At 33.4% G+C, this 19,876-nt stretch overlaps 1 protein-coding gene across 1 annotated transcript; it reads left to right on the forward strand.

The window, feature by feature from the left end:
* The first annotated feature begins 2,387 nt into the window (after window positions 1–2,387).
* On the forward strand, window positions 2,388–3,024 carry LOC146937265 (uncharacterized). The gene is made up of 2 exons (XM_085749379.1): window positions 2,388–2,511; window positions 2,615–3,024. The coding sequence occupies exons 1-2, from the start codon at window positions 2,388–2,390 to the stop codon at window positions 3,022–3,024; spliced, it is 534 nt and encodes a 177-aa protein (XP_085605505.1).
* The last annotated feature ends 16,852 nt before the right edge of the window (window positions 3,025–19,876 follow it).

Below are 19,876 nucleotides of genomic sequence, written 5' to 3' on the forward strand. Positions count from 1 at the left end.
TACATTAAAAATTTACAACATTACAACTTCGAATGAAAGTCTTAAACAACAAATGTGTTCGTACAATAAGATTACAACTCGACTTTTCTAAAATATGATAAATGCATCCTTGAACATCCATATCATGCTGCTGTTGGTACGAACGAACACTTGCTGAAACATCCATCCGACTACTAGCTTGCTAATCCATCCTGATATCTGAAACAAATAAGGATTGGGATGAGACATAATGTCTCAGTGAGTTCCACCTAATCCTAGGCTATAGGTAACCTCGGGGAAAACCTACGGTCACCACGTGTCTATAATACAACCTACCGGTTGACTATACGTGTTTGGGGACTTGCATACTAGACGGTCGTGCATACTAGGGCCATCTTAGTCTCATCTTAACTTGTTATAGGCTTCACTTCTTAATGTGTCATGGCGGTTAAGGGGAAACTAAAACCGCAATACCAAGATACGCTCTAGGCATCGAGGCTTTCTTATACTACTATCATGACACGCTTCCAAACCGGAAGATTAGGGGAAACCTAAGATCGTCACCGGCATATCTTTCTTTACTTGCTTCTACTTGCTTGAATACGTTGTATCTAACAACATATCATATCTTATCATAAAATGTGATTCTTGCTATCTTACTATTCTTGACGATCTACGTCAAGGCTCTATGACATAACATATAAATGTATGAACAATATGCATAGTCAGATTCTTTAGCTTCCAAGAATCACTTCCATTTCACACCTCAAAACCCTAGCCTTGATCACTTGATTTTCCTTGGCTCAAACCATTCATTCTTGTTATTCCTTCTTGCAAACCAAGACATCATGATCCTTGTTGATTATCAATCCTTATGTTATATTGCAACTCAAAGCTCCCCTTTACCAAAACCCTAACTCTTGCTTTCAAGGTGACTCCAAAGCTTCCACTCAATCCATAGTTGTTTCTTGCTTACTCTCCAATTCCATGATACATGCTCATCATAAGCTTCCAAGCCCTAACTTCTTAATCAAAAACCAAACCTTGGCTTCAAGAAGGAAAGGAGAATTGAAACTCAAGCATGATTCCAAAGTAAATAGTTGCTTCTTGAACAAAAGGACAACAAATTTCATGCTTAATTACCACTTGAAATGATTGTGAAAGTTTGAGGGAGGAAGGTGGAGGAAAGGGGGCAGTGGAGAAGAGAGAAGGAAGAGAGAGTTGCTTTACCAAACATGGAGAGAGAAAAGGATAGGAATTATGAAAATATCTTGACCAAAACCACATAAATATCCTTTATCAAGAAATTACCATTATGCCCTTGCCTTATGCGTGTTTGTAGGACACTGATACTTAACTCGTGCTTGAGTGACGTTTTGTAATAATATTCCATCATACTTATTTTCCTTAATGATTAATCCTCTGGCACAATCGACTGGTAATATTCAGATACTGATAGGCGGGATATTACAATGTTGGACCCAATGTTTCAACATGTGGGTACGACTTTAGTGTGCCCTGATTTCGAGCGATAATTAATGCGCTTTATCTATTTGAGAAATCCACTCCTTTTTACTTGTGGGCCAAGACGCGTTTTATTTGACCAGAATCAACTTTCTGTTTATTTCCTAAAGATGTTCCAACATTTTAAGAAACTTGTTATTTGGTTTTTATTCTTGTGAGTGGATCATTTGATGGATTGGTATTGTTCTGAAGCCCAACCAGAAGATTAAGCCCGTACTGCTTCAGAGTATAAATACAAGGACGCAAAACCTAATTTGGGACGGAAGCCGTCATATCATTATAGAGTGTTTGGGGGTTTTAAGTCTCTGTTAATTATGAGTCTTTCTTGTGTCTCCTTGATGCAAGTGTAGGACTGTGTTTATTGAGTTGTAATATTGTATACTACTCCTAAGCTTTGAAGTATGGAGTTGGTTTGTGTTTGAAGGTGTCTTCATCATATTTCTTGTATTCGTATAATCATAAGGTGTGTGATTGAGTGGATGAGAGATGTGATCTCAGGTCTAGGAGTCTCTAGGATGAAGTCAGTACGGGTAGTGTCTAGGTGATAAGTTGTAAACTCGGAGTTTGCTGAGAACTTACAACTATGAATACACTAGTGGATTTCCTTCCTGACTTGGTAGCCCCCAGAGTAGGTGTGTTTATCACCGAACTGGGTTAACATATAACCTGTGCCATTTACGTTTATGTCATTTATATTTTAGTTGTAATGTATGTTTATCGTTAGCTCAATGTTGAAACATTAAATTCAACATACCACTTATGTCTTAGTGTTCGAACATTTCATACAACATTGGGAAGCTAGCGTGCCAGAATTTCAATTGGCATCAGAGCAGGCACCCTGTTCTGCTATTGGGTGAGCTCCAGGAAAGATAAATTATGGTTATATGGAAGAAGGGTCTACCAGTAGACCACCAATTTTAGATGACACCAACTATGATAATTGGAAGGCTCGAATGGTGGCTTTTCTCAAATCCATGGATAAAAAAACGTGGAAAGTTATTATTAAAGGTTCGAAAGGCCACAACTACCATAAAGCCAGAAGAAGAATGGACTAAAGATGAAGATGAACTTTCTCTTGTAAACAACTGATCCTTGAACGCTTTGTTCACAGGTGTTGACAAGAATATGTTCAGGTTAATAAGCACATGTACTGTGGCTAAAGATGCTTGGCAAATCCTCAAAACAACTCATGAAGACACTAATAAAGTGCGAATATCAAAGCTCCAGCTTCTTACTGCTAAATTTGAGAATCTCAGGATGAAAGATTATCAATCCATACATGACTTTCACATGAGTATTCTTCAAGTAGCTAATACATCAAGTGCTTTAGGAGAAAGGATGTCAGAAGAGAAGCTAGTTAGAAAAATTCTTAGATCTTTGCCCAAGAGATTTGACATGAAAGTTACAGCCATTAAGGAAGCCCAAGACATTAGCAACATGAAGGTGGATGAACTAATTAGGTCACTTCAAACCTTTGAATTAGCTATCAATGATAGATATGAAAAGAAGAAGAAAACATAGCTTTTGTTTCCAACACTGATGAGGAAGATGTTCAATGTGAAATGGAAACTGATGAAAATATTTCAGATGCAATTGTGCGTCTTGGTAGTGAATTCAACATGTTGAAAATGATTGACAAAAAGCTGAGACCAAATGTCAAAAACATCTCGTTCGACATCAGTAGAAACAGTGAGTCTCAAAGATTGTTCACGCTTGGAAAGAATGGAAACCAAAAACTCCTAATGCAAGAAAGAGGACAACTCCAAATGTAAGTTCTTCTATGACTTCCTCTGAGTCGATTGGTGTTCCACCTATTTTGACTAAGTATGGTAATCTTCTTGAGTCTATGCATAGCGTCTATAAGCCCCATTCCATGTCAAGGTTGTATGTTGAACCCTTCCAAAACCCTAACGTCGAACCAAATGTTAAATCATCTTGTAAGGTTTCTGTTGTTGCTGATAATGTTGACACAAAAAAAAATCCCGTAAAAATGGTATTCTAGATAACCTTAGGTCTGTTGAAACCCTATGTCAGTCTAGTTTGAATATTGATGATGTTGATAAAAGTGTTTTTGTGTCTGCTTTTAAAACTGCTATTGCACCAGATGTTTTGTAGGATGTTACAACATCCCTTACACCAGATGTCTAAGTCTGAGTCAGCCCCTGATAATGAAAAATCCTAAGGTAAGAGTGTAACTGATAATGATGAGGAAGAAAAGGCTTTAGTTTCTTCATTTGTGGACTATGTCTTGGATTTTCTGTGCACTTATGTGCTATGACTCCTGTGTCCTTCTATTGTGTTCTGCTACTTCAGTTATCCTTATTTCTACTTCTTTGCATAGAAGTTTGTCATAATTTATGGCTAAAAGAGGGAAGTAGTTAGATGTAGTATGTAGGCAGTAGTTGTCTTATATGCTAATTTTGTGCCTGATGTTGAGACTTCTGACACCTTGCTCCAAAACACAAGCTCTCAACAAATCTTCCAAACTCTGAATAGTCCTCTCTGTCTGCCCATCGGTCTAGGGATGATAAGCAGAACTCAACCTCAACTTAGTTCCCAAAGCTGCTTGCAAATTCTCCCAAAACATAGAAGTAAACCTTGGATCCCGATCCGACACAATACTAGAAAGAACATAGAGATACTATCCCATTTCCACTCTGGTACAAACAACGGTTCCATCAAACTCGACGGTTTCTGATGTTTAATCTTCGACTTCTAATAAACCAAACAAGCATACACAAACTCTGCAATCTCTCTCTTCATTCCAGGCTACCAAAACAACCTCTTCAAATCTTGATATATCTTCGTCGCTCCTGGATGAATACTCAGACTACTTCTGTGACCTTCTTCCAAAATTCGTTTCTTAAGCTCAAGCACATCTGGTATACAAATTCGATCACGAAACATCAAAACACCGTTCTCACCCAATATGAAGTCCACACCTTTACCTTGATTAACCAACACCACTCGATCCACAAGTTCTAGATCTTCCTTCTGACCATTCTTATGTGATCCTAAGATGTTCTCCCTTTACAAGAATAATAAAGTCATTATGCAATAAAAGAATCAAATTATTTTTGGTTCAAATTGTTATTTTCGTAGGTCATTATGTATCTGTCTTGTATTCATCATATCTAGAGCTCTGCAACTCCGATTGAGGTGATCTTTGAAGTGTTGGAAAGGTTACAAAATTATCTACATTTCATATGTTGGAGTCATAAGAAAAATCGGCATATATCAAGGTGTAAAATAGGATTAAAGTGGAGGACGTGATTAAATGAAGGAGGTGAAACACTTAATTTGAGTAGTTGAAGAGCATAATGTGGCGGAGAGAGGACGCTGAAAATTGTCCAAAAGTAACAGCCATGAGTGTGTAACTTCAAGAATTGATTCAGCCACCTTAAATCAAAACCAATAAATTTGTAACCTTACCTTGCAATAATTAGCCACATAAGAGTTATTTCATTAATCTTGATATCATTGTAAGTTTTTCAGCATTCTAGCCTATTACCTATATAAAGGGGGCAAAAATAATGAATAAGATATGTAGAATTTTGATAAAAAAATACACTTTGTGTGTGGTGAGAGCTTACTCTTTTTTTTTTTGGTTCTGGATTGAACCAAGTTTATCGAATCTTATCAATGGCTTCCTTACCATTGTGGCGATTCTTCATGGCTTAGCATTCCTTCTTGGATTGGAAGTAAGTGTGACGCCTTCTTTATTATTCCTTTCCCCAAACCCATATTTTTATTTTACTTTTTATTCCTATACGATTTCTGACCTTCATCATTTGGTAATCAGAGCTTAGGTTCAAATCAGGTGTTATCTATCCTTTGATTTTTATTTTTCAATTCTGAAATCTTTTTCATTTCCATACTATCCTTGAAATTTCTTCCTCTCAGTTTCTTTTTGAAGTATTATACAAATAAAAAAAAATGTCTCAAGAAATGCAAGCTTCAATCCAATATTTTGATAATGTATGGAGAGAAAAAATGCTTGAGGATATCAAGAGAAGATCAAGTCCTTCTTCTGCTCTTAGAGAGATACAAAGAAAAAGGAGAGAGGAAATGATGGCATTAATTGATAGAGGAATGGCTGATATCTCCAAAATTCTAGAGGAAAATCTCTTTCAAATCCAAAATGATTATAAAAAAGAGATAGAAGAAAAAGAAAGTCATGAGGAAGAAGTGAAAATGAAGGAAAAAGAAGAAAAAAAAGAATGTGATGAAAAAGAAGTAAATGAAAAAGAAGAGAGAAAAGAAGGTGTTGAAGAAGTCGAGAGAAAAGAAGAGAAAAAGGAGAGTAAGAATGAAAAGCTAGAAAAAAATAGTTTGAAATTTTGGCCTACTATTACACTAGTACCTTCTTCTAAGTTGCTTTGTGTAGTTAAGTGTTGGAATTCTTCTAATATTGTTCAATCTCCTAACATTTCTTCTTTATGTCATGAAGGAAACAAAGTCAATGAAGAAATTTTTTCCCAACAAGCGGAAGGAAATTATGAGATTCGGAACGAAGATTATGTCCACGAATCAAAAGGGAATGAAAAACAAACAAATTCTTCCAATAAAAGTGAAGTGCTCTTTAAATTTAAAGTTACATGTGATGGATTCAATATATTTGTTTTTGACCCAGGAGGTATTCAAGCTATAAATTCGAGGTCGAATTCTCTTGAAGAGGGACAGTATCCTAAGATGTTCTCCCTTTACAAGAATAATAAAGTCATTATGGAATAAAAGAATCAAATTATTTTTGGTTCAAATTGTTATTTTCGTAGGTCATTATGTATCTGTCTTGTATTCATCATATCTAGAGCTCTGCAACTCTGATTGAGGTGATCTTTGAAGTGTTTGAAAGGTTACAAAATTATCTACATTTCATATGTTGGAGTCAGAAGAAAAATCAGCATATATCAAGGTGTAAAATGGGATTAAAGTGGAGGACGTGATTAAATGAAGGAGCTGAAGCAACACAGGTGAAACACTTAATTTGAGTAGTTGAAGAGCATGATGTGGAGGAGAGAGGACGCTGCAAATTGTCCAAAATTAACAGCCATGAGTGTATAACTTCAAGAATTGATTCAGCCACCTTAAATCAAAACCAATAAATTTGTAACCTTACTTGCAATAATTAGCCACACAACAGTTATTTCATTAATCTTGATATAATTGTAAGCTTTTCAGCATTCTAGCCTATTACCTATATAAAGGGGGCGAAAATAATGAATAAGATATGTAGAATTTTGATAAAAAAAATAGACTTTGTGTGTTGTGAGAGCTTACTCTCTTTTTCTTGGTTCTGGATTGAACCAAGTTTATCGAATCGTATCAATGGCTTCCTTACCATTGTGGCGATTCTTCATGGCTTAGCATTCCTTCTTGGATTGGAAGTGAGTGTGACTCCTTCTTTACCATTCCTTTCCCCAAACCCATATTTTTATTTTACTTTTAATTCCTATACGATTTCTGACCTTCATCATTTGGTAATCAGAGCTTAGGTTCAAATCAGGTGTTATCTATCCTTTGATTTTTATTTTTCAATTTTGAAATCTTTTTCATTTCCATACTATCCTTGACATTTCTTCCCCTCAGTTTCTTTTTGAAGTATTAAACAAATAAAAAAAATGTCTCAAGAAATCCAAGCTTCAATCCAATATTTTGATAAAGTATGGAGATAAAAAAATGCTTGAGGATATCAAGAGAAGATCAAGTCCTTCTTCTGCTCTTAGAGAGTTACAAAGAAAAAGGAGATAGGAAATGATGGCAATAATTGATAGAGGAATGGTTGATATCTCCAAAATTCTAAAGGAAAATCTCTTTCAAATCCAAAATGATTTTAAAAAAGAGATAGAAGAAAAAGAAATCATGAGGAAGAAGTGAAAAGGAAGGAAAAAGAAGAAAAAAAAGAATGTGATCAAAAAGAAGTAAATGAAAAAGAAGAGAGAAAAGAAGGTGTTGAAGAAGTCGAGAGAAAAGAAGAGAAAAAGGAGAGTAAGAATGAAAAGCTAGAAAAAAATAGTTTGAAATTTTGGCCTACTATTAAACTAGTACCTTCTTCTAAGTTGCTTTGTGTAGTTAAGTGTTGGAATTCTTCTAATATTGTTCAATCTCCTAACATTTCTTCTTCATGTCATGAAGGAAACAAAGTCAATGAAGAAATTTTTTCTCAACAAGTGGAAGGAAATTATGAGATTCGGAACGAAGATTATGTCCACGAATCAAAAGGGAATGAAAAACAAACAAATTCTTCCAATAAAAGTGAAGTGCTCTTTAAATTTAAAGTTACATGTGATGGATTCAATATATTTGTTTTTGACCCAGGAGGTATTCAAGCTATAAATTCGAGGTCGAATTCTCTTGAAGAGGGACAGTATCCTAAGATGTTCTCCCTTTACAAGAATAATAATGTCATTATGGAATAAAAGAATAAAAATATTTTTGGTTCAAACTGTTATTTTCGTAGGTCATTATGTATCTGTCTTGTATTCATCATATCTAGAGCTCTGCAACTCTGATTGAGGTGATCTTTGAAGTGTTGGAAAGGTTACAAAATTATCTACATTTCATATGTTGGAGTCAGAAGAAAAATCAGCATATATCAAGGTGTAAAATGGGATTAAATTGGAGGACGTGATTAAAAGAAGGAGCTGAAGCAAAACAGGTGAAACACATAATTTGAGTAGTTGAAGAGCATGATGTGGAGGAGAGAGGACGCTGCAAATTGTCCAAAATTAACTGCCATGAGTGTGTAACTTCAAGAATTGATTCAGCCACATTAAATCAAAACCAATAAATTTGTAACCTTACTTGCAATAATTAGCCACACAAGAGTTATTTCATTAATCTTGATATAATTGTAAGCTTTTCAGCATTCTAGCCTATTACCTATATAAAGGGGGCGAAAATAATGAATAAGATATTTAGAATTTTGATAAAAAAAAATAGACTTTGTGTGTTGTGAGAGCTTACTCTCTTTTTTTTGGCTCTGGATTGAACCAAGTTTATCGAATCGTATGAATGGCTTCCTTACCATTGTGGCGATTCTTCATGGCTTAGCATTCCTTCTTGGATTGGAAGTGAGTGTGACGCCTTCTTTACCATTCCTTTCCCCAAACCCATATTTTTATTTTACTTTTAATTCCTATACGATTTCTGACCTTGATCATTTGGTAATCAGAGCTTCGGTTCAAATCAGGTGTTATCTATCCTTTGATTTTTATTTTTCAATTTTGAAATCTTTTTCATTTCCATACTATCCTTGACATTTCTTCCCCTCAGTTTCTTTTTGAAGTATTAAACAAATAAAAAAAATGTCTCAAGAAATCCAAGCTTCAATCCAATATTTTGATAATGTATGGAGAGAAAAAATGCTTGAGGATATCAAGAGAAGATCAAGTCCTTCTTCTGCTCTTAGAGAGATACAAAGAAAAAGGAGAGAGGAAATGATGGCAATAATTGATAGAGGAATGGCTGATATCTCCAAAATTCTAGAGGAAAATCTCTTTGAAATCCAAAATGATTATAAAAAAGAGATAGAAGAAAAAGAAAGTCATGAGGAAGAAGTGAAAATGAAGGAAAAAGAAGAAAAAAAAGAATGTGATGAAAAAGAAGTAAATGAAAAAGAAGAGAGAAAAGAAGGTGTTGAAGAAGTCGAGAGAAAAGAAGAGAAAAAGGAGAGTAAGAATGAAAAGCTAGAAAAAAATAGTTTGAAATTTTGGCCTACTATTACACTAGTACCTTCTTCTAAGTTGCTTTGTGTAGTTAAGTGTTGGAATTCTTCTAATATTGTTCAATCTCCTAACATTTCTTCTTTATGTCATGAAGGAAACAAAGTCAATGAAGAAATTTTTTCCCAACAAGCGGAAGGAAATTATGAGATTCGGAACGAAGATTATGTCCACGAATCAAAAGGGAATGAAAAACAAACAAATTCTTCCAATAAAAGTGAAGTGCTCTTTAAATTTAAAGTTACATGTGATGGATTCAATATATTTGTTTTTGACCCAGGAGGTATTCAAGCTATAAATTCGAGGTCGAATTCTCTTGAAGAGGGACAGTATCCTAAGATGTTCTCCCTTTACAAGAATAATAAAGTCATTATGGAATAAAAGAATCAAATTATTTTTGGTTCAAATTGTTATTTTCGTAGGTCATTATGTATCTGTCTTGTATTCATCATATCTAGAGCTCTGCAACTCTGATTGAGGTGATCTTTGAAGTGTTTGAAAGGTTACAAAATTATCTACATTTCATATGTTTGAGTCAGAAGAAAAATCAGCATATATCAAGGTGTAAAATGGGATTAAAGTGGAGGACGTGATTAAATGAAGGAGCTGAAGCAACACAGGTGAAACACTTAATTTGAGTAGTTGAAGAGCATGATGTGGAGGAGAGAGGACGCTGCAAATTGTCTAAAATTAACACCCATGAGTGTATAACTTCAAGAATTGATTCAGCCACCTTAAATCAAAACCAATAAATTTGTAACCTTACTTGCAATAATTAGCCACATAAGAGTTATTTCATTAATCTTGATATAATTGTAAGCTTTTCAGCATTCTAGCCTATTACCTATATAAAGGGGGCGAAAATAATGAATAAGATATGTAGAATTTTGATAAAAAAAATAGACTTTGTGTGTTGTGAGAGCTTACTCTCTTTTTTTTGGCTCTGGATTGAACCAAGTTTATCGAATCGTATCAATGGCTTCCTTACCATTGTGGCGATTCTTCATGGCTTAGCATTCCTTCTTGGATTGGAAGTGAGTGTGACGCCTTCTTTACCATTCCTTTCCCCAAACCCATATTTTTATTTTACTTTTAATTCCTATACGATTTCTGACCTTGATCATTTGGTAATCAGAGCTTCGGTTCAAATCAGGTGTTATCTATCCTTTGATTTTTATTTTTCAATTTTGAAATCTTTTTCATTTCCATACTATCCTTGACATTTCTTCCCCTCAGTTTCTTTTTGAAGTATTAAACAAATAAAAAAAATGTCTCAAGAAATCCAAGCTTCAATCCAATATTTTGATAATGTATGGAGAGAAAAAATGCTTGAGGATATCAAGAGAAGATCAAGTCCTTCTTCTGCTCTTAGAGAGATACAAAGAAAAAGGAGAGAGGAAATGATGGCAATAATTGATAGAGGAATGGCTGATATCTCCAAAATTCTAGAGGAAAATCTCTTTCAAATCCAAAATGATTATAAAAAAGAGATAGAAGAAAAAGAAAGTCATGAGGAAGAAGTGAAAATGAAGGAAAAAGAAGAAAAAAAAGAATGTGATGAAAAAGAAGTAAATGAAAAAGAAGAGAGAAAAGAAGGTGTTGAAGAAGTCGAGAGAAAAGAAGAGAAAAAGGAGAGTAAGAATGAAAAGCTAGAAAAAAATAGTTTGAAATTTTGGCCTACTATTACACTAGTACCTTCTTCTAAGTTGCTTTGTGTAGTTAAGTGTTGGAATTCTTCTAATATTGTTCAATCTCCTAACATTTCTTCTTTATGTCATGAAGGAAACAAAGTCAATGAAGAAATTTTTTCCCAACAAGCGGAAGGAAATTATGAGATTCGGAACGAAGATTATGTCCACGAATCAAAAGGGAATGAAAAACAAACAAATTCTTCCAATAAAAGTGAAGTGCTCTTTAAATTTAAAGTTACATGTGATGGATTCAATATATTTGTTTTTGACCCAGGAGGTATTCAAGCTATAAATTCGAGGTCGAATTCTCTTGAAGAGGGACAGTATCCTAAGATGTTCTCCCTTTACAAGAATAATAAAGTCATTATGGAATAAAAGAATCAAATTATTTTTGGTTCAAATTGTTATTTTCGTAGGTCATTATGTATCTGTCTTGTATTCATCATATCTAGAGCTCTGCAACTCTGATTGAGGTGATCTTTGAAGTGTTTGAAAGGTTACAAAATTATCTACATTTCATATGTTTGAGTCAGAAGAAAAATCAGCATATATCAAGGTGTAAAATGGGATTAAAGTGGAGGACGTGATTAAATGAAGGAGCTGAAGCAACACAGGTGAAACACTTAATTTGAGTAGTTGAAGAGCATGATGTGGAGGAGAGAGGACGCTGCAAATTGTCTAAAATTAACAGCCATGAGTGTATAACTTCAAGAATTGATTCAGCCACCTTAAATCAAAACCAATAAATTTGTAACCTTACTTGCAATAATTAGCCACATAAGAGTTATTTCATTAATCTTGATATAATTGTAAGCTTTTCAGCATTCTAGCCTATTACCTATATAAAGGGGGCGAAAATAATGAATAAGATATGTAGAATTTTGATAAAAAAAATAGACTTTGTGTGTTGTGAGAGCTTACTCTCTTTTTTTTGGCTCTGGATTGAACCAAGTTTATCGAATCGTATCAATGGCTTCCTTACCATTGTGGCGATTCTTCATGGCTTAGCATTCCTTCTTGGATTGGAAGTGAGTGTGACTCCTTCTTTACCATTCCTTTCCCCAAACCCATATTTTTATTTTACTTTTAATTCCTATACGATTTCTGACCTTCATCATTTGGTAATCAGAGCTTAGGTTCAAATCAGGTGTTATCTATCCTTTGATTTTTATTTTTCAATTTTGAAATCTTTTTCATTTCCATACTATCCTTGACATTTCTTCCCCTCAGTTTCTTTTTGAAGTATTAAACAAATAAAAAAAATGTCTCAAGAAATCCAAGCTTCAATCCAATATTTTGATAAAGTATGGAGATAAAAAAATGCTTGAGGATATCAAGAGAAGATCAAGTCCTTCTTCTGCTCTTAGAGAGTTACAAAGAAAAAGGAGATAGGAAATGATGGCAATAATTGATAGAGGAATGGTTGATATCTCCAAAATTCTAAAGGAAAATCTCTTTCAAATCCAAAATGATTTTAAAAAAGAGATAGAAGAAAAAGAAATCATGAGGAAGAAGTGAAAAGGAAGGAAAAAGAAGAAAAAAAAGAATGTGATCAAAAAGAAGTAAATGAAAAAGAAGAGAGAAAAGAAGGTGTTGAAGAAGTCGAGAGAAAAGAAGAGAAAAAGGAGAGTAAGAATGAAAAGCTAGAAAAAAATAGTTTGAAATTTTGGCCTACTATTAAACTAGTACCTTCTTCTAAGTTGCTTTGTGTAGTTAAGTGTTGGAATTCTTCTAATATTGTTCAATCTCCTAACATTTCTTCTTCATGTCATGAAGGAAACAAAGTCAATGAAGAAATTTTTTCTCAACAAGTGGAAGGAAATTATGAGATTCGGAACGAAGATTTTGTCCACGAATCAAAAGGGAATGAAAAACAAACAAATTCTTCCAATAAAAGTGAAGTGCTCTTTAAATTTAAAGTTACATGTGATGGATTCAATATATTTGTTTTTGACCCAGGAGGTATTCAAGCTATAAATTCGAGGTCGAATTCTCTTGAAGAGGGACAGTATGCTAAGATGTTCTCCCTTTACAAGAATAATAATGTCATTATGGAATAAAAGAATAAAAATATTTTTGGTTCAAACTGTTATTTTCGTAGGTCATTATGTATCTGTCTTGTATTCATCATATCTAGAGCTCTGCAACTCTGATTGAGGTGATCTTTGAAGTGTTGGAAAGGTTACAAAATTATCTACATTTCATATGTTGGAGTCAGAAGAAAAATCAGCATATATCAAGGTGTAAAATGGGATTAAATTGGAGGACGTGATTAAAAGAAGGAGCTGAAGCAAAACAGGTGAAACACATAATTTGAGTAGTTGAAGAGCATGATGTGGAGGAGAGAGGACGCTGCAAATTGTCCAAAATTAACTGCCATGAGTGTGTAACTTCAAGAATTGATTCAGCCACATTAAATCAAAACCAATAAATTTGTAACCTTACTTGCAATAATTAGCCACACAACAGTTATTTCATTAATCTTGATATAATTGTAAGCTTTTCAGCATTCTAGCCTATTACCTATATAAAGGGGGCGAAAATAATGAATAAGATATGTAGAATTTTGATAAAAAAAATAGACTTTGTGTGTTGTGAGAGCTTACTCTCTTTTTTTTGGCTCTGGATTGAACCAAGTTTATCGAATCGTATCAATGGCTTCCTTACCATTGTGGCGATTCTTCATGGCTTAGCATTCCTTCTTGGATTGGAAGTGAGTGTGACGCCTTCTTTACCATTCCTTTCCCCAAACCCATATTTTTATTTTACTTTTAATTCCTATACGATTTCTGACCTTGATCATTTGGTAATCAGAGCTTCGGTTCAAATCAGGTGTTATCTATCCTTTGATTTTTATTTTTCAATTTTGAAATCTTTTTCATTTCCATACTATCCTTGACATTTCTTCCCCTCAGTTTCTTTTTGAAGTATTAAACAAATAAAAAAAATGTCTCAAGAAATCCATGCTTCAATCCAATATTTTGATAAAGTATGGAGATAAAAAAATGCTTGAGGATATCAAGAGAAGATCAAGTCCTTCTTCTGCTCTTAGAGAGTTACAAAGAAAACGGAGATAGGAAATGATGGCAATAATTGATAGAGGAATGGTTGATATCTCCAAAATTCTAGAGGAAAATCTCTTTCAAATCCAAAATGATTATAAAAAAGAGATAGAAGAAAAAGAAATCATGAGGAAGAAGTGAAAAGGAAGGAAAAAGAAGAAAAAAAATAATGTGATCAAAAAGAAGTAAATGAAAAAGAAGAGAGAAAAGAAGGTGTTGAAGAAGTCGAGAGAAAAGAAGAGAAAAAGGAGAGTAAGAATGAAAAGCTAGAAAAAAATAGTTTGAAATTTTGGCCTACTATTAAACTAGTACCTTCTTCTAAGTTGCTTTGTGTAGTTAAGTGTTGGAATTCTTCTAATATTGTTCAATCTCCTAACATTTCTTCTTTATGTCATGAAGGAAACAAAGTCAATGAAGAAATTTTTTCTCAACAAGTGGAAGGAAATTATGAGATTCGGAACGAAGATTATGTCCACGAATCAAAAGGGAATGAAAAACAAACAAATTCTTCCAATAAAAGTGAAGTGCTCTTTAAATTTAAAGTTACATGTGATGGATTCAATATATTTGTTTTTGACCCAGGAGGTATTCAAGCTATAAATTCGAGGTCGAATTCTCTTGAAGAGGGACAGTATCCTAAGATGTTCTCCCTTTACAAGAATAATAATGTCATTATGGAATAAAAGAATAAAAATATTTTTGGTTCAAACTGTTATTTTCGTAGGTCATTATGTATCTGTCTTGTATTCATCATATCTAGAGCTCTGCAACTCTGATTGAGGTGATCTTTGAAGTGTTGGAAAGGTTACAAAATTATCTACATTTCATATGTTGGAGTCAGAAGAAAAATCAGCATATATCAAGGTGTAAAATGGGATTAAATTGGAGGACGTGATTAAAAGAAGGAGCTGAAGCAAAACAGGTGAAACACATAATTTGAGTAGTTGAAGAGCATAATGTGGAGGAGAGAGGACGCTGCAAATTGTCCAAAATTAACTGCCATGAGTGTGTAACTTCAAGAATTGATTCAGCCACATTAAATCAAAACCAATAAATTTGTAACCTTGCTTGCAATAATTAGCCACACAAGAGTTATTTCATTAATCTTGATATAATTGTAAGCTTTTCAGCATTCTAGCCTATTGCCTATATAAAGGGGGCGAAAATAATGAATAAGATATGTAGAATTTTGATAAAAAAAATAGACTTTGTGTGTTGTGAGAGCTTACTCTCTTTTTTGGCTCTGGATTGAACCAAGTTTATCGAATCGTATCAATGGCGTCCTTACCATTGTGGCGATTCTTCATGGCTTAGCATTCCTTCTTGGATTGGAAGTGAGTGTGACGCCTTCTTTACCATTCCTTTCCCCAAACCCATATTTTTATTTTACTTTTAATTCCTATACGATTTCTGACCTTGATCATTTGGTAATCAGAGCTTAGGTTCAAATCAGGTGTTATCTATCCTTTGATTTTTATTTTTCAATTTTGAAATCTTTTTCATTTCCATACTATCCTTGACATTTCTTCCCCTCAGTTTCTTTTTGAAGTATTAAACAAATAAAAAAAATGTCTCAAGAAATCCAAGCTTCAATCCAATATTTTGATAAAGTATGGAGATAAAAAAATGCTTGAGGATATCAAGAGAAGATCAAGTCCTTCTTCTGCTCTTAGAGAGTTACAAAGAAAAAGGAGATAGGAAATGATGGCAATAATTGATAGAGGAATGGTCGATATCTCCAAAATTCTAAAGGAAAATCTCTTTCAAATCCAAAATGATTATAAAAAAGAGATAGAAGAAAAAGAAATCATGAGGAAGAAGTGAAAAGGAAGGAAAAAGAAGAAAAAAAAGAATGTGATCAAAAAGAAGTAAATGAAAAAGAAGAGAGAAAAGAAGGTGTTGAAGAAGTCGAGAGAAAAGAAGAGAAAAAGGAGAGTAAGAATGAAAAGCTAGAAAAAAATAGTTTGAAATTTTGGCCTACTATTAAACTAGTACCTTCTTCTAAGTTGCTTTGTGTAGTTAAGTGTTGGAATTCTTCTAATATTGTTCAATCTCCTAACATTTCTTCTTTATGTCATGAAGGAAACAAAGTCAATGAAGAAATTTTTTCTCAACAAGTGGAAGGAAATTATGAGATTCGGAACGAAGATTATGTCCACGAATCAAAAGGGAATGAAAAACAAACAAATTCTTCCAATAAAAGTGAAGTGCTCTTTAAATTTAAAGTTACATGTGATGGATTCAATATATTTGTTTTTGACCCAGGAGGTATTCAAGCTATAAATTCGAGGTCGAATTCTCTTGAAGAGGGACAGTATCCTAAGATGTTCTCCCTTTACAAGAATAATAATGTCATTATGGAATAAAAGAATCAAATTATTTTTGGTTCAAATTGTTATTTTCGTAGGTCATTATGTATCTGTCTTGTATTCATCATATCTAGAGCTCTGCAACTCTGATTGAGGTGATCTTTGAAGTGTTGGAAAGGTTACAAAATTATCTACATTTCAAATGTTGGAGTCAGAAGAAAAATCAGCATATATCAAGGTGTAAAATGGGATTAAAGTGGAGGACGTGATTAAATGAAGGAGCTGAAGCAAAACAGGTGAAACACTTAATTTGAGTAGTTGAAGAGCATGATGTGGAGGAGAGAGGACGCTGCAAATTGTCCAAAATTAACAGCCATGAGTGTGTAACTTCAAGAATTGATTCAGCCACCTTAAATCAAAAGCAATAAATTTGTAACCTTACTTGCAATAATTAGCCACACAAGAGTTATTGCATTAATATTGATATAATTGTAAGCTTTTCAGCATTCTAGCATATTTCCTATATAAAGGGGGCGAAAATAATGAATAAGATATGTAGAATTTTGATAAAAAAAATACACTTTGTGTGTTGTGATAGCTTACTCTCTTTTTCTTGGTTCTAGATTGAACCAAGTTTATCGAATCTTATCAATGGCTTCCTTACCATTGCGGTGATTCTTCATGGCTTAGCATTCCTTCTTGGATTGGAAGTGAGTTTGACGCCGTCTTTACCATTCCTTTCCCCAAACCCATATTTTTATTTTACTTTTTATTCCTATACGATTTCTGACTGTCATCATTTGGTAATCAGAGCTTAGGTTCAAATCAGGTCTTATCTATCCTTTGATTTTTATTTTTCAATTTTGAAATCTTTTTCATTTCAATACTATCCTTGAAATTTCTTCCTCTCAGTTTCTTTTTGAATTATTAAACAAATAAAAAAAAAATGTCTCAAGAAATCCAAGCTTCAATCCAATATTTTGATAAAGTATGGAGAGAAAAAATGCTTGAGGATATCAAGAGAACATCAAGTCCTTCTTCTGCTCTTAGAGAGTTACAAAGAAAAAGGAGAGAGGAAATGATGGCAATAATTGATAGAGGAATGGCTGATATCTCCAAAATTCTAGAGGAAAATCTCTTTCAAATCCAAAATGATTATAAAAAAGAGATAGAAGAAAAAGAAAGTCATGAGGAAGAAGTGAAAAGAAAGGAAAAAGAAGAAAAAAAAGAATGTGATGAAAAAGAAGTAAATGAAAAAGAAGAGAGAAAAGAAGGTGTTGAAGAAGTCGAGAGAAAAGAAGAGAAAAAGGAGAGTAAGAATGAAAGGCTAGAAAAAAATAGTTTGAAATTTTGGCCTACTATTACACCAGTACCTTCTTCTAAGTTGCTTTGTGTAGTTAAGTGTTGGAATTCTTCTAATATTGTTCAATCTCCTAACATTTCTTCTTTATGTCATGAAGGAAACAAAGTCAATGAAGAAATTTTTTCTCAACAAGTGGAAGGAAATTATGAGATTCGGAACGAAGATTATGTCCACGAATCAAAAGGGAATGAAAAACAAACAAATTCTTCCAATAAAAGTGAAGTGCTCTTTAAATTTAAAGTTACATGTGATGGGTTCAATATATTTGTTTTTGACCCAGGAGGTATTCAAGCTATAAATTCGAGGTCGAATTCTCTTGAAGAGGGAGAGTATCCTAAGATGTTCTCCCTTTACAAGAATAATAAAGTCATTATGGAATAAAAGAATCAAATTATTTTTGGTTCAAATTGTTATTTTCGTAGGTCATTATGTATCTGTCTTGTATTCATCATATCTAGAGCTCTGCAACTCTGATTGAGGTGATCTTTGAAGTGTTGGAAAGGTTACAAAATTATCTACATTTCAAATGCTGGAGTCAGAAGAAAAATCAGCATATATCAAGGTGTAAAATGGGATTAAAGTGGAGGACGTGATTAAATGAAGGAGCTGAAGCAAAACAGGTGAAACACTTAATTTGAGTAGTTGAAGAGCATGATGTGGAGGAGAGAGGACGCTGCAAATTGTCCAAAATTAACAGCCATGAGTGTGTAACTTCAAGAATTGATTCAGCCACCTTAAATCAAAAGCAATAAATTTGTAACCTTACTTGCAATAATTAGCCACACAAGAGTTATTGCATTAATATTGATATAATTGTAAGCTTTTCAGCATTCTAGCCTATTTCCTATATAAAGGGGGCGAAAATAATGAATAAGATATGTAGAATTTTGATAAAAAAAATACACTTTGTGTGTTGTGATAGCTTACTCTCTTTTTCTTGGTTCTGGATTGAACCAAGTTTATCGAATCTTATCAATCGCTTCCTTACCATTGCGGCGATTCTTCATGGCTTAGCATTCCTTCTTGGATTGGAAGTGAGTTTGACGCCTTCTTTACCATTCCTTTCCCCAAACCCATATTTTTATTTTACTTTTTATTCCTATACGATTTCTGACTGTCATCATTTGGTAATCAGAGCTTAGGTTCAAATCAGGTATTTTCTATCCTTTGATTTTTATTTTTCAATTTTGAAATCTTTTTCATTTCAATACTATCCTTGAAATTTCTTCCTCTCAGTATCTTTTTGAATTATTAAACAAATAAAAAAAAATGTCTCAAGAAATCCAAGCTTCAATCCAATATTTTGATAAAGTATGGAGAGAAAAAATGCTTGAGGATATCAAGAGAAGATCAAGTCCTTCTTCTGCTCTTAGAGAGTTACAAAGAAAAAGGAGAGAGGAAATGATGGCAATAATTGATAGAGGAGTGGCTGATATCTCCAAAATTCTAGAGGAAAATCTCTTTGAAATCCAAAATGATTATAAAAAAGAGATAGAAGAAAAAGAAAGTCATGAGGAAGAAGTGAAAAGAAAGGAAAAAGAAGAAAAAAAAGAATGTGATGAAAAAGAAGTAAATGAAAAAGAAGAGAGAAAAGAAGGTGTTGAAGAAGTCGAGAGAAAAGAAGAGAAAAAGGAGAGTAAGAATGAAAGGCTAGAAAAAAATAGTTTGAAATTTTGGCCTACTATTACACCAGTACCTTCTTCTAAGTTGCTTTGTGTAGTTAAGTGTTGGAATTCTTCTAATATTGTTCAATCTCCTAACATTTCTTCTTTATGTCATGAAGGAAACAAAGTCAATGAAGAAATTTTTTCTCAACAAGTGGAAGGAAATTATGAGATTCGGAACGAAGATTATGTCCACGAATCAAAAGGGAATGAAAAACAAACAAATTCTTCCAATAAAAGTGAAGTGCTCTTTAAATTTAAAGTTACATGTGATGGGTTCAATATATTTGTTTTTGACCCAGGAGGTATTCAAGCTATAAATTCGAGGTCGAATTCTCTTGAAGAGGGAGAGTATCCTAAGATGTTCTCCCTTTACAAGAATAATAAAGTCATTATGGAATAAAAGAATCAAATTATTTTTGGTTCAAATTGTTATTTTCGTAGGTCATTATGTATCTGTCTTGTATTCATCATATCTAGAGCTCTGCAACTCTGATTGAGGTGATCTTTGAAGTGTTGGAAAGGTTACAAAATTATCTACATTTCAAATGCTGGAGTCA

This window comes from Medicago sativa, chromosome 3 (genome assembly GCF_051527215.1).
Source record: "Medicago sativa cultivar Bolivia chromosome 3, Bolivia_mono, whole genome shotgun sequence".
NCBI classification, from domain to species: Eukaryota; Viridiplantae; Streptophyta; class Magnoliopsida; order Fabales; family Fabaceae; genus Medicago; species Medicago sativa.